The sequence below is a fragment of the Chrysochloris asiatica genome, unplaced genomic scaffold (assembly GCF_000296735.1).
Source record: "Chrysochloris asiatica unplaced genomic scaffold, ChrAsi1.0 scaffold00087, whole genome shotgun sequence".
Lineage (NCBI taxonomy): Eukaryota > Metazoa > Chordata > Mammalia > Afrosoricida > Chrysochloridae > Chrysochloris > Chrysochloris asiatica.
In genome coordinates, this window is record NW_006408605.1 from 10370994 (window position 1) to 10392151 (window position 21158).

Consider the following 21158-nt stretch of genomic DNA (forward strand, 5'->3'; position numbering starts at 1 on the left):
ATGAGACGATATACGATAGAATGAATGTAAAACTAATGTTCTCCCATGTAAACTATCATATAATTCACAATAAAACATATAAGAAAAAAAGCAAAGATGTCCCTTTAAAGACTAAAGTGCACCTGATCCAAGCCATAATAATTTTAATCACTTCATATGCATGCAACGCTGGACAATGAAGAAGGAATACTAAAGAAAAACGGATGCCTTTGGACTATAGTTTTGGCTAAGAATACTGACTATATCATGGACTGCTAGAAGAACAAATCTGTCTTGGAAACAGTACAGTCAGAATCCTTCTTAGAATTGAGGAGGGTGAAATTTTGTCTCATGTACTTTGTACATATAATCAGGAGACACTTGTTCCTGGAGAAGGACAACATGCTAGTAAAGCAGATGGTCAGTAAAAAAGACGAAGACTCTCCATTAAGCTGTCTGATGGGCAGAGTGGCTGCAACAATGGGTTTAAACACAGCAAGGACTGTGAAGATTGTACAGAACTGGGCAGTGTTTAGTACTGTTGTACACAGGAACTGACCAATGGCACTTAACAGTAACAAAAAGGAGATCATAAAATGGTAATGCAAACAACGACTAGGCAGTTTGATATAGACGTTTGGAATTCAGGGACAAGGTCTATGCTAAAGACAAAAATCTTAAAGAGTTGTTAGCATATAAAATTACATTTAGACCCCCCCCCAAAAAAAAAAAAAAAAGCTGAAGAGGATAGAAACACTGTTAACTGATGATGTATGGAGGGGATTATAATCAATGTAATGAAACAAGTCATATGAATGGTTGAATGTGAAACTGATGATGTGCCCTGTAAACTTTCACTCAATCCACAATAAAAACCTTAAAAAAAAAAAAAAATTACATTTAGAGAGATAATCCTGGATGAATCACAAAGCGACTGAATAGAGACAAGACATCATTAAAAAAAAAAAGAAAAGAAAAGAAAAAGATAATCCAAGGGCTGAACCCAAGGTCATTCTCGTATTTAAAAATGGAAAAGAAAATGAAACTGAGTAGAAATGGCCAATGAAGTGGGAGAAAAACCAAGAGGTAGTATCCTGGAAGCCAAAAGAAGAAAGTGCTTCACATAGAAATAATCAATTGAACTAAATGCTACTGACAGATCGATCAAGATGAGGACTGAAAATCTGTTGAATTATTAGATAACCCTGGTCCTTTTAGGAATGCAATCCCATGTAATCGGTCCTTAGATGAGTTAATAGTTTTATAAGAGTAACTCACACTGCTAGGTTTAATTTGCACTAATTAGAAAATATTGCCTATATGCAAGCGAGCCTGGTGGTACAGTGACTATAGTGCTCAGTTGCTAACAGAAAAATTGGCAGTTCAAACCCACCAACTGCTTGGCAGGAGCAAGATATGGTAGTTTGCTTCCATAAAGAATTACAACCTTGAAAAGCCTATGGTACATTTCTATTCTATGCTATGTCAAAACACAGATTGAATGAGTCAGATTCAACTCCAGGGCAGCAGACTTAAATAAGTATATGTGAGTTAGGAAGTCCTGGTGTGCCTGGGGGCTAATACGCTGAACTGCTAAGTCAGTTTGAACCACAAGATCAGTGGTTCAAGCTTGCCAGCCGCTCCTTGAAAACCCCATACAGGGTCACTATGGGTCAGAATCAACTCAATGGCACTTAACAACAACATGTGAGTTAGACTCAATCAATGTGAATTAGAAGGAGTCTTGGTGTGGTGCTGTCGGCTAAGAAGCTAGACTGCAAAGTCGGTTTGAACCACAAGGTCAGTGGTTCCAGCTCACCAACTGCTCTTTGGAAACCCCATATAGGATCATTATGGGTTGGAACTGACTCACTGGCACTTAAAAGCAACAACAATGTTGAGTTAGAGGAGTCCTGGTGTGGCACTGTGGGATAAAACACTGGACCACAAGGTCAATTTGAACCACAAGGTCAGCAGTTAAACTCACCAAGGTTAGCTCCTTGGAAACCCTATACAGGGTCACTATGAATCAGAACCAACTTCATGGCACTTAACAACAAAAATGAGTTAGCGAGTCCTGGTGTGGTGCTGTAAGATAAATACTAGACCACTAAGCACAAGGTCAGCAGTTCAAAGCCACCAGTTGCTCCTTAGAAACCCTATACAGGGTCACTATGTATCAGAACTGACTCTATGCTACTTACCTACAAAAACATGTGGGTTAGGGTGTACAGTAGCTCCAGAGGATAAGCACTGGACTAAGACCACCAGGTGCTTCATGGAACAAAGGTGAGGCTTTCTGCTTCTGCAAAGATTTACAGCCTGAGACAGCAGACACATTAACTCAGGTTACAGGAAGAGCAATATACAAGAGGGAGGTTAGCAGAAGAAAAACAAAAACAATGAGGTATGCAAGGGCTAAAGGGAATAAAGGTAAATATTGTTATATACACAACCTTGGAACAACAATGTCCTGCGGGTAAATACATGGACAGATACACAGTCTGAATGGGTATGGGAAGAAGAGTGGACATATACTCACAAATACATAAGGGTTTGCACTTGGGTATTTTACCTTTGCTGCAGACTCAACTATGCATATGGTGGAGCACGGTGGTTATGTGCTGTGGAGTTGGTTCTGACTCATAGCAAACCTGTGCAGGGTTTCTGAGGCTGTAAACCTTTACAGGAGCAGAAAGCCTCATCTTTCCTCCCGTAGAATAGATGGTAGTTTCGAACTGCTGACTGTAAGATTAGCAGCCCGACTCATAACCACTATGCTAGCGGAGCTCCTTGTGGTGGAGCACATGGTGGTTATGTGCCAGAGTCGGTTTCGATTCATAGCAACCCTGTACAGGGTTTCCGAGGCTGTAAATCTTTACGGGAGCAGAAAGTCTCATCTTTCTCCTGTGGAACAGCTGGTAGTTCCAAACTGCTGACCTTGTGGTTCGCAGCCCAATTCGTAACCACTACACTACCAGAGCTCCTGCCAAATGATGAAAGCATCTTAGGTATCATCAAACATCTTTAGGTAATGTGTTGCTGGGCCTGGGGGCTCAGAGAACACCATGGTCAACTGGCATAACATAGTCCAGAAAGATAATGTTTTACATCCTACTTTGGTGAGTAGCATCTGAGCGGCGATCTAAGGTCAACTCTCTCCATATGCAGAAGAAAGAAGAGTGGTGAGAACTGAAGATGCTTGATATCAATTAGTTCAATGGCCAAAGGGAACATGTGAACATCAGTCTCCATGACTCTGAGACCAGAAGAATGGATGGGTGCCCAGCTACTACTACCAACTGCTCTGAAAGGGATCACATTAGAAGGTCCCAGATAGAATGGGAGAAAATGTAGAACAAAACTCAAATTAGAAAATAAAACAGAAAAAGTCTTACTGGTCAGGAAGAGACTGGAAGAACCTGAGACTATATCCTTAGCTACCCTTCAGGTCTGGAACGGAACTCTGTCATAGCCTAATTTTCAGACAAGCAGTAGACAAGTATATAGAGGGGACAACAGCACATTTACCTAAGAACAAAGTTGAAAAGAGATGGGAAGGAGGGTGGAATAAAAACAGGAACCACAGAAGGACATGAGATAGCCATTGTTGCATGGAGGGGATTGCAATCATTGAGATGAAACAAAGTGTATGATTTGTTTAATGTGAAACTGATGATCTTGTCTGTAAACCTTCACTCAATTCACTGAGAAGTACTTTTTTTTAATTACAGCCTTGGAAATCCTATACAAGGTCACTATAAGTTAGAACCAACTCAATAGCACATAACAACAATGTGAGTTAGGCATTGGGCTGCTAACCACAAGCTCAGTTACTCAACCCCACCAGTCACTCCACAGGAGAAAGACAGGTTGTCCTCCCACAAAGATTTGCAGTCTCAGAAACCCTATATAGAGTCACTATAAGATCCCACAGCACAAAACTACTACCCCCACCATAAGTCAAAAATGACTTGCTAGCAGTGGGGTTTTCTGGTTTATTTTTTTAATTTGTAAATTAAAACTATTACTCCATAAATGGAAGCCACAATAGAACATGATGCTTATTTTGGGTCATTATTTGGCATTCTGGAGTCCTGATGTGGCACTCTCAGAAAAGCACAGTGCTGATAAACCACAAGGTCAGAGGTTCAAACCCACCAACCATTCCTTGGAAACCCTATATGGGGTTCTATGAGTCAAAGCCAACTTGATGGCACTTAACAACAACATTTGGTACTGTTTTGTTCAATAACCATCTCTGATGTTTACCACTTTTTACTGATTGGTGTGGCCCTGTAGGATAAAGCACTGGACCACAAGGTCAGTCTGAACCCCAAGGTCATCAGTTCAAACTCAACAAGCCACTCCTTGGAAACCCTAAACAGGGATGCTATGAGTCAGAACCAACTTGAGGGGACAACAACTCTGACCTCATCAAACAAAAACACACTTACATATTCCCATTAAGCACTGAGCTATTTTACAACATTTTCCAAGATGTGATCTTCATTTTACAAATAGGTTAAAATATAACAAATGGATAGTAACAAATTACTATTCAATGAGTACTGAAGGGCACAGTGAACAGAAAAGTTCCTGGTACAAAAACAGAAATACATACATTGGCACAAATGTAAATGTCTCAGGCACACATATATACATGATGTATATTGTGGTCCAAATCTTTTTACTCTGAGCCAAACTATGTAAAAGGCTGGTCTTGGAGCAGTCATGCTCTTATCTATTTAAAGATACATTTTTAATACTGGGCTCCTGCTGCTATACAAGTTTTGATATGAAAATATTTCAAGTTCCATTCAAAGGAATAGTATTTTCCAAGTATGCTGGTTCATTTCAAGGTAATTGATCTTCCTCAGAACAAAAGTTGGTAATAAAAGTTCCTGGCCAGGACAAAGAGTTAAAATTCCCCTAGACATGTGTCCATTCGAACATGAAATCTTAAAAATAAAATGAGCATACATTCTTCACAAAAACACAGACACTAATTAACACACACAATCCTAATTAATTCCATCAGGGTAAAGGATATTTGCAGTTCACAGCAATTCCTTATAAACCTTATAAAGTATTATAAACTTATAAGTTTATAACTTATAACTCATAACTAGTAAGTCACCACCAAGTGTGTTTACACATATGGACTGACCAGGTCACCATTTTTCTGAGCTCTTTTTTGGACGTTTCATTAAACAGATTATGTTCGTTGACATGAATATTTCAGTCCTCTCGTCTCAAACAGATTAGGTAGCAAGTTGCTCCTAAATTTGTCACTATGAGATAAGTGGCAGCTAAAATCAGAAAATTCTTGGTACAGCTTAAAATTGACTGTTTTGCTTTTCAGAGAACTTCGGCTAGAGTTCAGTAACTTAAAGTACATAAAGCCCCAATGACATGGTTAAAAAAAAAAAAAAAAAGCTTAAGACTGCAGCTATTTTATTTACATAAGAGCAGCAAGGAAATGGTACTTTTCACCCTTCCCTCAGTTAATAAGAATTCTTACTTATCACCAATTGTAGTATCCTGTTGTGGTGTTGAAGTAATTGCTACTTTTAAGCAACAAAGAGATTTTGTTTAATTCTTTGTTAGTGTTTTTTTTTAAAGGCAAGTCGGGTCTTTAGATGTCAGGAAATGAAGAAGCAAAGTCCTCCAAGCAACTAAATGAATAAATTACATTTATGGTTTGTTGAACAAGTTCCAGGCTAAAATAATTTCTACAACATGGAGTCATCAAAAAAAATTTGATTTCGGCAGGGTTATACTCAAAGATAACAGACTTCTTTTTCCTGGTTTACAATAGACTTCTAATTAGCACATTTTTTTAGATTAATTTCCTGGGTTTCAGTGAGAATGTTTGGCTTCTGGGGGACAAGGGTGGGGAAGAGGGAAAGAATGATTAAAAAGCACTCTTCTGCAGAAGAAGCAAAGCTATGTCACTCTTAAACAAATGTTAACTTCCTGGGCATAAAAGCAATGATGTCATTCAAGACAGCAGTATATGAACATCAAGTATTTAAATCACTGACAACTTAAGGAAATTAAAACTGTTACTCAAAAGTCTCCTCTCCACAAAAGTACCACATCTGTGGGAGAGGAAAGTGTGCCCATCTGGGGCTATATGCATACTCAAGTGTCAATAAAACTGAAGTCACTTTCCTTTGCACAACAAGAAAAGGTGTTTTCTTTTTTCCCTTACAACTCTGAGCAATGAAACCAGGACTTTAAATGGCTCTTATAAAAACACAAGAAGGGTGGATCGTGTTCTATTAGTAAATGCAGCTCAAGATAAAGAACTACTCTTCCTTTAAAAGAAAACCTTAAAATTTTCCAAAGGAAAAAACATTTACGATGTCTTAGTTTTGAAAATTATTTTGTCTATCTTTGCTTCACTTCTCTTCTGAACTAGACAGAAGCCCTTAAAATGAGTATTTAAAAGTTCATAAATTTGTGTTTGCATTGTGGCTTTCACACCAAAAGTAATCTACACATTTATATTTTTTCTCCTGTGGTAAGCACTAAATAAAATATCCAAACTCAATTCAGGCAAGAAAAACAATATTAACCGATCCTTCTACATTATCAACAATATTTATTAATAATATTAACTACACTAAGAGAAGTCCTCGTGTGGCACTGTAGGATAAGCACTGAATCAAAAAGCCGGTTTGGCTGCAAAGTCGGCAGTTCAAAAGCACCAGTCACTCCTGGGAAACCCTATACAGGATGAATATGAGTCAAAAACGACTCAATGGCACTTAATGATGATGACACTAAGAACTGTCGTATTTATTTTCTAATCTGTCAGGAATAAACTATAATACAACTATTTCCTCAGCTTCAAAATTACCACACATTGACTGGAAGACATGTTACATGAAATTGTAAAATGGTTGCTAAATTTAGGGAAACTGCAAAATATTACATCCTGGCTTTCCTAAATGTCATGACTCAAATTACAGGTCAACATCCAAACTACAACAAAACGAACATTCTAAACACTTTAACCAAGCTGTCATAAAGAGTTAAGATTTCTACACCTAATTAGTTAGTAAAACTGCTTAACTATTTAGATTTTTAAAAATTAAATGTTACATATAAGGAACATACCTACTGTTGCAATTTCTACCTGTACCACATTTATCTTAAGTTTTACACTTCTAGAGCTTTCAACCATAGAGGATCAAACATTAAATTACTCCAACAAGTAGAAATAGCAACACCGCTCCCAAACAGCAATTTTTGCATTGCTAGACACTTACCTAGTTGGTAGATTTATACCATTGTTCATTCTTAGTTCCTAAATGTAAAAAAATACCCACAGAATGGTGGCATACCTCTAAATTACCTTAAATATAGCACAAAGTTATTTTTAGTTAGGTTCAAATTTTTAAAAGGCACTAATCATTTTCTCAAAGGCTAATATACTCGAGGCCCTCCCATAGTAAAAATAATAAAAAGCTATTTTTTTTTTCTTTTTTGGAAAAAAACAAATGTCATTTATGTTGTGTTCAACCGAAAAAAATGACATTAAAATAATAGAATGATAAATCTAACATCATTAGATTAGGGTCAGGGTCATACCTAGTGTTAATAAAAATAAGTTGGAGATTTATTCTAATGATGGGTCTTTACAAGCATTAGCACGGTTTATGCTATTTATGTGCACCTTCAAATAAAATTTTCATAATAGAGATACACCTAAAAAGACTGGAAGGACTATAACTATGCAAAATAAAAGGAAGACGAATCCCACAAACCATTAGAAACTAGTAACGGTTCATGCAAAACAAAAAAGATACAAGAAATATTGGCTTGACATAAATTGAGCTCTGTGTCTATACTCCCCTTCATTGCATGCTAGAAGGATGCAAAGACAAACACTTCCAAATATTCAGACAGATCATTCCACAGTTGTAACTTTCGTCATAGTTCCCAAAGCAGTATGGTGAGGTCAGTTCACAAATAGCTAGTAGCAAAACTAGGAATCGGTGGTAGTATTATCAGGCTACACAACAGCCTCTCCAAAGAATATGAAGTAAGAGAACTAAAATGTGCTGGCAATGTGCCCAACGGCTGGATGGACTACAACTTTGAGCAATGAAAACACAAACCTTACAGTATATAGTGATTCATCATTTCTTATTCTGCATCTTGACTTTCCTTGTTTCACACCAAAAACAGCCATGTAGGAGATATTTAACACTACCAAATATCTCTATCCTCAGGAGTTGAAAGGCATCTGAGCTGGCAATGATTTTTGATAAACTAAATACATACTCTAAAAAGTATGACTTCCATTCTAATATGGAAATAAGGAAAACAGATAATTACATTGGTATTTTTCTGTACCAAATAGTCTTTATTCTCTAAAGTTTACACATACTACACTCAGTATAGTTCTAAAGGCTTGAGTTTTTCTGTGCTGTCAGTTCTGACTGAACATATCTGCAACTGACTGGCATTTAGAATTGGTCAAATTATGCACTAATATTCAGATATAAATTGTTTTAACATTTTAATAAAGAATTATTCCTAATAGATCAAAGGGCACATTTTTGGTCAGAAACAATTCTTTTGACATTAGCTTCTGACCAAAACATAAATTACTTTTATCATTTCATTTTGATCATGTATTGTTATTGTTGTTGTTAAGTGCTGTAGAATTGGTCTGACACATAGTAACCCTGTATAGGGTTTCCGAGGAGCAGCTGATGGGTTTAAACTCCCAACCCTGAGGTTCAAACCAATCTCGTGGCCCAGTACTTATCCTACAGCACACCAAGACTCCTGAACATGTACTAGAATAGAATTGTTGTTGTTAAGTGCCGTTGAGTCGATTCTGACCCATAGCAACCCTGCATAGGGTTTCCAAGGAACAGCTGATGAGCTTGAACCACTGACTTCGCAGTTCAAATGACTCTGCAGTCTGATGCATCAGCGCACAGCACCACACCTAAACTCTAATTCTTAAGTCTTTGACACCACCACCACCAAACATTTTTAGGAGTCCTGGTGTGGCGCTGTAGGACAACTAACTACAAGGTTGGTAGTTCAAACTCCTTGGAAACACTATACAGGGTAGCTAGGAGTCAGAACCAACACGACAGCACTTAACAACAACAAACATTTTTAAAAACAAAACGAATATGCAGTATCTTAGACAAGAGAATCAGATTCAATTCAATCAACACACATTTATTTAATACCTATTTTGTGCCACATATTATGCTGGGAACTGAGGAAACAAAGGTAAATATATGTACATGATCTAAGATAAATAAGTGTAAGTCTGCCCTAATGCTGGAAAAATTTTCAGAGAAAAAAAAGACCCAAGCAGTCTTGAAAGATAAACATTTCACAAGAAAAAGAGGGATATATATCCCAAGCCTAAAAGGACAGAAGGAACAAAAGCAAGAAAGCACAAAAATTTGGCATGTGATATAACTATGCAAGCTATATATGATATGGCGAGGGTTGTTGTTGTTAAGTGCCTTCAAGTAAATTCTGATTCATAGAGATCTGTATAGGGTTTCCTAGAAGTGGCTGGTGTTTAGCAGTCCAGCTTACCCTAAAGCACCATATCAGGACTCCATCAGGACTCTAAGAGTAGGGATGACAAGTTCTTACATACATGCTGCTAATCTACCCTCTCATGTACAGAGATAACCAATCAATTTAAAGCATGTTTAAAGTCAGATGAGACCTGAGAATCCTTCTCAAAAGATAGCCCATAACTAAAAGAAGAAGTAGTATTGATGGAACTTAGGTGCCATCCTGAATCTGGGAACAGAAAGTGGTGGAACTTGATTGAGGCTAGAAGGGTAAATTAAGAACATATTATGAATGGACATGAATACTAAGCAAACAAGTATAGATTTTAAACAGTAGCAGACACTCAACATAGGATTTTATGAAGGATGTTGATATTAACAATTCTGGCAGATATGCGAAGAATAGATTTGGACAAAAGGAAAAAAGGCAAGAAGACCAACTGAGGTGCTACTGCAATCATCTAGATAAAATACTGAGATCTAAATCAGAGTATTAACAACCTGCGATATGCAGATGATACACCCTTGCTTGCTGAAAATGAAGAGGACTTAAAACATTTACTAATGAAGATCCAAGAGCACAACCTTCGGTATAGATTACATCTCAATGTAAAGAAAACAAAATCCTCACAACTGGACCAATAAACAACATTCTTATCAACAGAGAGAAGATTGAAGTTGTCAAGGACTTCATCTTCTTGGATCAATTATCAACACTCATGGAAGCAGCAGTCAAGAAATCAAATGATGTATTGCATTAGGCAAATCTGCTGCACAAGACATTTTTAAAGTGTTGAAGGGCAAAGCTGTCAGCTTGAGGACTAAGGTGCACCCGACCCAAGCCATGGTATTTTAAATAACCCATATGCATGCGAAAGCTGGACAGTGAATAAGGAAGACCACAGAAGAATTGATGCTTTTGAGTTATGGTGTTGGAGGAGAATATTGAAAGTGCCATGGGCTGCCAAAAGAACCAATAGATTCGTTTTGGAAGAAGTGCAGTCAGAGTGCTCCTTGGAGGCCAAGATGGCCAAACTTCATCTCTCATACTTTGGACATATTGTCAGGAGGGAACAGTCGCTGGAGAAAGATATCATGTTTGGTTAGGTGGAGGATCAGAGAAAAAGAGGAAGACCTCCAGCAAGATGGATTGGCCAGGTGGCAGCATCAATGGACTCAAGCATGGCAACAGTGGTGAGGTTGGCCCAGGATGGGGCAGTGTTTTGTTCTGCTGTGCATAAGGTCGCTATGAGTCGGTACTGACTCAATGGCACCTAACAACAACAACAAAATTAGAGCAACTGCAAAAATCTACTGCAGGTTCTAAAATACTAATAGAGAATCTGGGATTTTTATCTTCTGTGGTCTTAAAATAAAATTGGAGAAAAATTAATATTAATATTCCATTCAGAATTCCCAGGTTATAACATTCAAAAAGGAAAAGAAAAGACAAATTAGAGGTAAAAGCTGAAATTAAAGTGAATCACAATGATATCCAAGATTACTCAAGACTATAAACTCAGAAATAGATATTTCAGGTTTAGCATCAAGAAAGAAAACGTCCTCATGACCAGACTAATACTCAGCAAGTCTTTTCTTCCTCCAGAGCGCTAACACTCTAGCCAAACAACAAACTTATTCACCTTACATGCCCCTACAATGTAGGATCAAACTCACAGTGAGCTGTACAAAGCACAGACACCGAATTGAAAAACTAAACTGGAAACCATGAAGGAACCCCATTTTCTCAAACATTTAAAACTACTTATTTCTCTGAAACTTATCTATATGAAATAAATCTTCTGGAAATCATCTTGTTCTACCATTAACTAATTCATATCCCAAATTTTTAACTTTAAACTCTTTGTGTAGCATATAACCTATCTGTAGCACTTTGGGCGATATGTAAGGAAAACAACTCTCCTTATCACTTCTGCAGAACTGCTTAGCTAATTATTCTAATTAAAAGTAATTTTTATTTTATTCTTTATTTTTTTTTAGCTCAAAAAGCCAAACATAGTGAAATAAGTTTTCTATTTTGGAAAAAAGGACTCTAGCTGCTGCAAAGACTAGTAGTATAGTGAAGTGAAATCCAAGAGCAACATGTTAATAGGCATGCTAGAAAAGCTAGCATTTCTGTTTTAAGATCTAAGGATATTCTCATTAAGGGTAAAATTATCCTGTAGTGAATGCCAACAATGCACTTCATGCTACACGGACACACATTAAAGGCTTCTATTTTGCTCTCAATCAAATTCTTGTGTGTCCTAAATTCACTTCTTCTTAAAACAAACTAAAATGGAAAATATGAATGCCAGAGATAAAATTTATTTGCAGGTTTATTCTGAGAAAGCAAATCAGAGGAATGGTTCATCATAATCTATCTCTTTTCCAGAAAGACATCACAGATAAACTAGTCATGAGCAGCAGGGTCTACTTCTCATCCAAAGGCACTACTAAATTTTACATGTTATGTTTCTTCAAATCAGTCACAAAACTAGTCATCTTAAGAGTGAGGTCAAATTACATTTCAAGGAAAAGATCTCCAAACATGAAGTAATGATGGTCCACTTAATAAGTAATACTCAAAAACCAAATTCCAGAATAACCCTCCTCCCATTCCTCCCCCACTTAAAAAAGGCCAGTCTTCCCCTTTCGGCTCATTATAACGGAATGTGACCTTGTACTTAAGACTTCTACATTCCTTATTTACTGCTTAGAGAATATGAAGCAACCTATTGCTTCTCACCAGGGTAATTTTTTTAAAAAGAAAAAAGTGACATGGAGGTGTTTGATCAAATAATAACAATCAGAACAAACAAAAGATAAATTAGTGTACTAGATTTCTCATATACAAGTTGCCTTTAGAACATGCATAGCACTAAGAAAGATGTGTGTATATAACAATTTAATCTTTATTTTTATTTTACGAACAAAGAGTTATGATTTGTATGACTTCCAATAAATTGGGCAGGGTAAAGGAGGTTTAAACCTAAAATTTAAATAAATCTTCAGGCACAAATTTACTATAAACATCTTCTCATGACAAATCATATTTTTATCACTGAAGCTACATACTTAAGCACCCATCACACAGAGAAGAACAAGGAAGCATTTAAGAAATGTACTTCAAAGTCTAAAATTAAACACTTAAATCTATCTAGGGTTCAGTTTCTCATTTGTACAAGAAAAAAGCATTTGACTAGATGTTTTTTAAAGCTCCTTCTGTTAACTTTAACCCACGTTTAAAAATGAACAGTTTTTCAATGATTTAATTCAGACAACCAAGATAACCCTCATAAGGATACATTTTACTTACATTCTTCCTACACCTTCATACATGTTAGTCTCATCTACCAAAGTCATAATCTCTGTATCTGTAAGATGTGCATGCTTTTTCGTTCTGTTTAGCTGTTCAATCTGTATGTCTGCAAGCTTCACCTTCTGTTGAGTGTCAATAACTTTGGCTTGAAGCTCTGTAAAGGCCTAATAAAAACAAGTACTTGATTTAGTAGGTAAAATATTTTACAGGAAACATTCAAGTCAAATCTAAATATACGTAAAAACAAAACATGCTAACCCTAGGCAAAGCTGTAAAATTTACCAAAGCAAAAACATCAGTAAAAATCAAGGTGTGGCTACCCAAAATGGGGGTGGGGGCTACAAAGGCAAGAAGTGACTGGCTTACAAGCTTTCAAGAGGGAACCTAGATCCAGAAGGCATGGAGAAAGGTAGAATCTCCAGTGAGTAATATCCAATCTGTCTAGACAGGGCTGATGAAATGAAATGCATATAGGTCTCTTGTGATACAACAGTGAATAATTGTTATCAAGACTGATTGTGAGGGTTGGAAATGTAAAAGGTAGACGTTTTATAGCAAGGAGGGGAGTGATTAACTTTCCAGTCTAGGAGCGGAGGTCCCTAGGACCATCAATAGAGAAGAGCAGAGAGTGAGACCCTACCCAGAGAAGCAGGGATGCCTGAGATGGAGCCAGAGAAGATGACATGGAGAGATGGAGCAGCTGGGGACTTAAGATCCAGAGAGGGAGAGGGGCTGTGTGCTGACGACCGGGTGGGGCAGGCTTGCAGGGTATACCCTTTGGTTGGTTGCTGATGCATGGAGGGGATTGTAACCATGGCAATGAAACGATATACAATAGAATGAAGGTAAAACTAATGTTCTCCCATGTAAACAATCACATAATTCACGATAAAACATAAAAAAAAAAGTCAATGTAACTGTAAATTATCACAACATTATCTAAATACTGAATTTACACTACCCTCAAAAGATGTGATTTAAAGGAGAAGAAAGGCAAATTAAATAATAACCAATAAGTAGCTAGTTCCCGAAGAGTAATAAAATGAAATAGAGGACAAAACTAAGAGATTCAAAATAAGAACCATAAATGTAACAACTCACTACATTTGTATTATACTTATAAGTTTCAAAGCATTTTCCCACACTGTAATATTGAGAATACGTATTAAATAGCTCATTTACTCCTCTCAATAACCCTATGAGTGAAGAACAGCAGTTTCTTCAGCCACAATTTATAAATTAACTATATTTGTTAAAAGATATATGCACCAGGTTGTACAACTATTAGGTGGAAAGACAGGTACTGAAATCCATGTTTTCTGACACTTATTTCTGGTAGCTTCCATTCTACTCTTGCAGTATTAATCAGAATTATGATTATCATTATTTATATATGTCATTGAGTCAGTTCCAACTCATAGACACCCTGCATAGGGTTTTTGAGGAGTCAAGATGGGTTTGAATTGCCAACCTTATGGTTCAGTCAGAAAATTAATATTTTAAAAAATAAGCATTCAGGATAAAAATTTTACTTATTATGGGTGTATGGTAGCATAGTGGTTATGAATTGGGCTGCGAACCGCAGGGTCAGCAGTTGGAAACTACCAGCTGTTCCGTGGGAGAAAGATGAGGCTTTCTGCTTCCATAAAGATTTACAGCCTGGGAAACCCTGTACAGGGTCGCTATGGGTCGGTTCCGACTCCACGGCACATCACCACCACCACCACCACCACCACCACCACCACCATGAAGATCATGATTCAGGTTTCTACCAATGCATTCCATTGTCTCTCTTGTTTACCCTATATGTTTACTTAGGACTCCTGGTGTGGTGCTGTAGGTTCAGCACTAGACTGTGAACCACAAGACTGTGAACCACCAGCTGCTCCTCGAAAACCCTATACAGTATACAGGGTCGCAATGAGTCAGAACTGATTCAACGGCACTTAACAGCAACATGTTTACTTAGGACTTCTAGGACAGTGCTGTTGTATAAGCACTAAACTGTAAAACACAAGGTTGATGGTTCAAACCTACCAGCTGTTCCTTGGAAGCCCTATAAAGCTTCACTATGAGTGGGAACTGACTTGACAGCACTAACAACATGCCTGCTTAACTCAAAGGTAAACACAGTTCTTGGATGCTACTGTTGTAGTTCCTGGAATGACTTTCCCATGTTAGGCCTTACTAGTAATGTTTATTACTGCACTAAATGGCAAAGGCTACTACTTTTATTCTGGCTGTGTTCTCACCTACTAGTGAGTTCTCAAAAGATTTATTTTGGGGAATGGAAGGCACCTGAAATTTTCTACCAGTCTCCATACAAAAAGAGATCTTGAATAAACTTCAAAAGATAAAACTTTTGAACAAGTTTATCAGTTTTTTTATGGCTTTTGCTTTGTTTTTTAATTGAGTTAGTTGTCAGAACCATGTCATTTAAGTCTGTCCAACATTGTCTTCATTTACATTTGCTGCCTACATGTTTCTTAGCAATAATATATAGAAGGTAAGTTCATATACAGTTTTTGTTGTTGTTGTTTCTTTTTAACAGTAAATGTAAATAATATTGGGAAGTCGATTCACTCGTATACACCATTGCTAGCTCTTTCAATAAATTCTGACTTAAATTTGAACTTTTAACAGAAAAGAAAAGTTTGGATTATATAATTTGATATAGTGTTCTGAAATTAAAATTTCAATTATTACCTGATTGGCCTGTATACAGTTTAAGGATGTCAGTATATTGTTAAAGTTATTACAGCATTAGATAACACACTTCAAAAGTACTAAACTGACAGATTTAAAGACAATAATGACAAAAAAAAAACAAACAAGATACAGTGCATACACAAATTTCTCCAAGGGGCGGGTAGCTTCAATTAATAGGAGCAAAAGCTATTTCGCTATTTCAGTTGTTTTATTTCTTATGTAAAAGCTGACCAGAAGGCAGTCTTAAGATGTTGGTTCTTGAGGAGAACTGATGGCCAGAAGTGTGGGATAAATAAGGTAAAGAATATTGGATTCTGGTCCCAATGACAGTCGGTACCCACTCACAGCAACCCTATGCACAACAGAAGGAAACACTGTCCGATCCTGGGCCAACCTCACAATCGTTTACAACCTCGGAAGCCCTAGGGGCGCAATTCTATTCCTTCCTACAGGGTCACTAAGAAACGTAATGGACTCCCCCACTGTGAGTTTGGCTAGGTTTAATTCTAAAAATGGCGAGGAGCCAAAGTACTCAAATCTATATTTGTATGAAAATGTCTTGACTTTCTGAACTTCAGAAACTGCATCCTTTCAAGGATTACAATAGAATAAATGGACTAAAAACACAAGTTGGACTGGAGCTTTTCAAAGCAAACGAGGCAGAATTTTCAAGCGCCACAGCTCCAGCTCCAATTTGAAACGCTCTCCTAGGATCTTACGATGAAACTGAGTCCCTGAAGGCTCCTAGCGCAACAAAATAGATCCGGAGCTCAAAATCAGGAAACAACCAACCCAGTGATCGCTCCACAAACCCAGCCGAACTGACTCCTACCCAGCAAGAGCCCCTTATCCCCTATCCAAGCCTAAAAACACCCGATCCCGCCTTGGGATTCTAAGAAACCACTTCCAAGTCCCCTAGAGTCACTCTTCTTCTGTGGAAATCAGGCCTCAGACAATACTCGTTTGCACAGTCCCCTCGGCTTCAAAAGAAAAGCCTCTATCCGCTCCTAAGACCCTCTTTTACCTTCTTCAACTCCAGATCCACGGGGGCTGCCATCTTGGTTTGCTCTTTGCGCCTGCGCGGTGGGAGACAACAGGAAAGGGGGCGGGGGAAAGAGTGCCCCCTCCCAAACAAAATGGTTTATACTCCTTCCTTCTGCGCTTGCGCTTGAGTCAGGTTTTTGTCTGAGTCTGTCTTCCCAAACGGGTAATTAGAGGTGAATTGCTTTTCCACGTTCTCCAGACACAGCGCAACGCACATACTTCCTGTATGGTTTTAAATAATTTGACAGATAGCTTAGTTTGTGCTGCTGAATTGAAATGTAGATCAAGCCAAACCTACAGTTGCTCTGTCCTTCAGCTAATCCCTGTGCTGACAAGGATGTGTAAGAATCAGTCCATAGCCTCAAGCATGCCAATATCTAGAAAGCTTGAAGCGTTCTTTCAAAGAGCTGATTTCTGCTGCTTACTCTGAAGACTAGATACAGGTTCTCAAGAGAAACCCAATAGGTTTGTTTAAAAATACATATTCTCAAGGTTTTCTTGATGAAAGAAACATTCTATGATAGGGTGAGGAGTGGGGATAAATTATTCACGGGCTAAAAGGTAGACACATGTTCATAGGGGCAGACAATATACAACAAGAGGGAGGTTAACAGAGGGAAGATGAAGGTAGCGGGAGACACAAAAAAAAAAAAAAACGGCAAGAGTTAAAGTGAACCGATTTCCAAGGAATGACTGGTGAATTTGAACCGCCAACCTTGTGGTTCAAGCCCACCTTGGCATCCAGTGCTCTATCCAACAGCACTACACCAGGACTCCTAATTTGAGAATGGAGGTGGTTGTGCGCTGTAGAGTCGGTTCCGACGCATAGCAACCCTGTACAGGGTTTCCGAGGCTGTAAATCTTTACGGGAGCAAAAAGCCTCATCTTTCTCCCTCGAAACAGCTGGTAGTTTCAAACTGTTGACCTTGCGGTTCGCAGCCCGATTCATAACCATTATGCTACCAGAGCTCCTCACTACCAGAGTAGACCTAGAAATATGTACTTTTACAAAATCCTCTGATGACTAATTGGTGGGTCACATTTATAAGCTTGATAATTTCTGCTCTAAATGGGACTGATATTTGAATTGGAAGGATGGTTAGTATGTGGACATTTTTAAGTGGAAGAAATAGATGTTTTAGGAAAGATCAGGGACTTTGGAGCCACTAAAATTCTGGCTCTAGAGTAAGGCTTGGTATACCTTGGCCTAGGTCTGTCTGTCTGGTTCCCTTTACTGAGTTGTTGTTGTTGTTATTGTTAAATACCGTGGAGTCAATTCCGACTTACAGTGACCCTGCACAGGGTTTCCAAGGCTGCAAATCTTTAAGGGAGCAGAACCAACGGAACCACTGGTAGTTTCGAACTGCCACCCTTAAAGTTAGCCGCCTGAGTCGTAACCACTATGCGAATTCACTTAGCCTTGCTGTGCTTCTATCGCCTATTTAACTTTGGAACAGTAACATTGACCTTACAGTGTTGTGGAACATAGGATAAGCAGTAGACCTCAAGGTCAGTTTGAACCGCATGGTTGGTGATTCCAACTCACCAGCCATTCTCAGAAACCCTGTATAGGGTAACTATGAGTGGGAACCAACTCACTAGCACTTAATAACAGCAGTTTTATCGTGTGGAATAAATAGGATCTGGATGTAAAGTACCAAGGACAGCACCATGCAAACAATATATAATAGTTGCTGTAGTTGGCATTAAGGAGCACTAGTGGTGCAGTGTTAAGGAGCTCTGGTAGTGTAGTGGTTACAAATCGGGCTGCGAACCTTTAGGTCAGCAGTTCGAAACTACCAGCTGTTCCGTGGGAGAAAGATGAGGCTTTCTGCTCCCGTAAGGATTTACAGTCTTGGAAACCCTGTACAGGGTCGCTGTGAGTCGGAATCGACTCCAAGGCACATAACAACAACAACAAGTGCAGTGTTAAGCATTCTGCTGCTAACTAAAAGGTTAGCACTTCAAACCCATCAAAAGCTCTTTGAGAAAAAGATGTAACAGTTCACTTCTACAAATATTACAGCCTTGGAAACCCTATGGGACAGTTTATTCTGTCCTTAGGGTTGCTGCAATGCAGTGAGTTGTTTAATATGACTTTCCTAGCCACAGTCTCTGTAACTCCCACCAAACAACTTTTTTCCTGATGAAGCTGGATAAGAGAAAGTAAGGTAAAATGCTGATAGGATTATAGGATTAAGTTATAAGTGATTGTTAACATGGTTAATTGCAATTGTAAAAACTTGGGAACTTAGCAAGGTCAATTTTACCATCCTGCTGGGTTTTAAATGAGCTATCACAGAAGCAGGAAGGTGGATCTTACTACTAAGGAAGGAGAGCAAGGAGTAGAGCATGTACACTGGAATGCTAAGATTCTTGCAAACTGACATCCTTTATTCAGGGACAGAAAGCTGTGAAACCAAAGAAACCATAAAGAAGTGGCAGCAGCAGAACCAAGAGCCAGAGTACAAAGCAAAATGGTGGACGAACAGATCAGGTAAAGTCAAATGCCTTCAGGCAGAAGACTGACTTGTGAAGTGGGGTGCCTCCAGGAACTTAATTTGTTGTTGTAGTTAAGTGCCATTGAGTCAGTTCCAACTCATAACAACCCTATGTACAACAGGACAAAACACCACCTGGCCCTGCGCCATCCTCACAATTGCTGCTACACTTAAGTTCATTGTTGCTGCCACTGTGCCAACCCATCTCCTTGGGAAACTCTCCCTCTTTTTCACTCCACTTTACAAAGCATGATGTCTTTCTCAAGGGATTGGTCCCTCCTGATAGTATGTCTGAAATCTGAGCAACAAAATCTGGCCATCTTGGTTTCTATGGAGCATCCTGGTTGTACTTCATCCAATACAGATTTGTTTGTTCTTCTAGCAGTCCGTGATACCTTTAATATTCTTCTCCAGCATCATAACACAAATGCATCAATTCTTCGAAGCCTTTCTTATTCATTGTTCAACTTGCGCATGCATATGAGGATTGAAAATACCATGGCTTGGGTCTTCAAACTAACATCTTTGCTCTTGAACACTTTAAAGAAGTCTTGTGCAGCAGATTTGCTTAAAGCAATACATTGTTTGATATCTTGACAACTGCTTCTAAAATGCTGATGGTTGATCCAAGCAAAATTAAGTCTTCAACACCTTCAATCTTTTCTCCATTTATCGTGATGTTATTTATGGTCCAGTTGTGAGAATTTTTGCTTTCTTTGCATTGAGTAGCAACTCATACTGATGACTGTAATCTTAGATCTTCATCAGTAAGTATTTTAAGTCCTCTTCACTTCCAGTAAGGAAGGTTGTATCATCTGCATATTGCTGGTAATTGATTAATGAGTCTTCCTCCAATATTAATATCATGCTCTTCTTAACATAATACAGCTTCTTGGATTATTTGTTCAGCATACAGATTGAATAAATATGGTGAAAGACTACAACTCTGGCGTACACCTTTCCTGATTTTAAACCGTTCAGTTTTCCCTTGTTAGATTCTAACGACTGCCTCTTAGTCTATGTACAGATTTCTCATGAGCACAATTAAGTGTCCTGAAATACTCATTGCAATGTTATCCACAGCTTATCATGATACACATAGTTGAAAGCCTTTGTATAGTCAATAAAGCACAGGGAAACATCTTTCTGGCATTCTTTGCTTTCAGTCAGCAACGATATCACTCATTCCACCTTTTCATCTGAATCCAGCTTGAACCTTTGGCAATTCCCTGTCAATGTCCTGTTGAAGTCATTTCTGAATTATCATTAGCAAAAATTTACCTGCATGTGATATCAATGATATTGCCCTATAATTTCCACATTCCATTGGGTCGTCTCTCTTTGGAATGGGCGCAAATATGGATCTCTTCCAATCACTTGACCAGGAAGCTGTCTTCCAAATTTCTTATCATAGATGAGTGATTGCCTCCAGTGCTGCATCAGTTTGTTGAAATACTTCAATTTGTATTCCATCAATTTCCAGAGCCTTGTTCTTTGCCAATGCCTTCCCTGCACATTGGACTTGCTCCTTCAGTACCGTTGACTCTTGACCATATGTTACCTCTTGAAGTGGTTAAACATCAACCATTTCTTTTTGGTACAGTAACTCTGTGTATTCCTTCCATCCTCTCTTGTTGCTTTCTGCTTCATTCAATATTTTGCCCATGAATCCTTCAGTATTTCAATTCGAGGCTTGAATTTTTCCCTCAGTTCTTTCAGCTTGAGAAATGCTGAGCATATTCTTCCCTTTTGGTTTACTAACTCCAGATGTTAGCACATTTCATTATAATAGTTGATTTTGTCTTCTTGAGCTGCCTTTTGAATTTTTCCATTCAGCTCTTTTACCTCCTCATTTCTTCCATTTGCTTTAGCATCGCTACACTAGATAACAAGTTTCAGAGTCTCTTCTGACATCCATTTTGGTCTTTCCTTTCTTCCTTGTCTTCTTAATGACCTTTTGCTCTCTTCTGTATGATGTTCTTAATGTCATCACACAACTCTTCTTTTTGGTCATTTAGTGTCTAATGCATC

The 21158-nt window shown here is 38.2% G+C and overlaps 1 protein-coding gene across 1 annotated transcript in view; it reads right to left on the reverse strand.

The window, feature by feature from the left end:
• Positions 1-16639, reverse strand: part of PFDN1 (prefoldin subunit 1) — a 108201-nt gene extending 91562 nt beyond the window's left edge. Inside the window, exons 1-2 of the mRNA XM_006866145.1 lie at positions 16607-16639; positions 12871-13037 (exon numbers count right to left, since the gene is read on the reverse strand). Of these exons, the coding sequence (XP_006866207.1) occupies positions 12871-13037; positions 16607-16639 (200 nt within the window). The remainder of the gene's footprint in view (positions 1-12870; positions 13038-16606) is intronic.
• Between the last annotated feature and the right edge of the window lie 4519 nt (positions 16640-21158).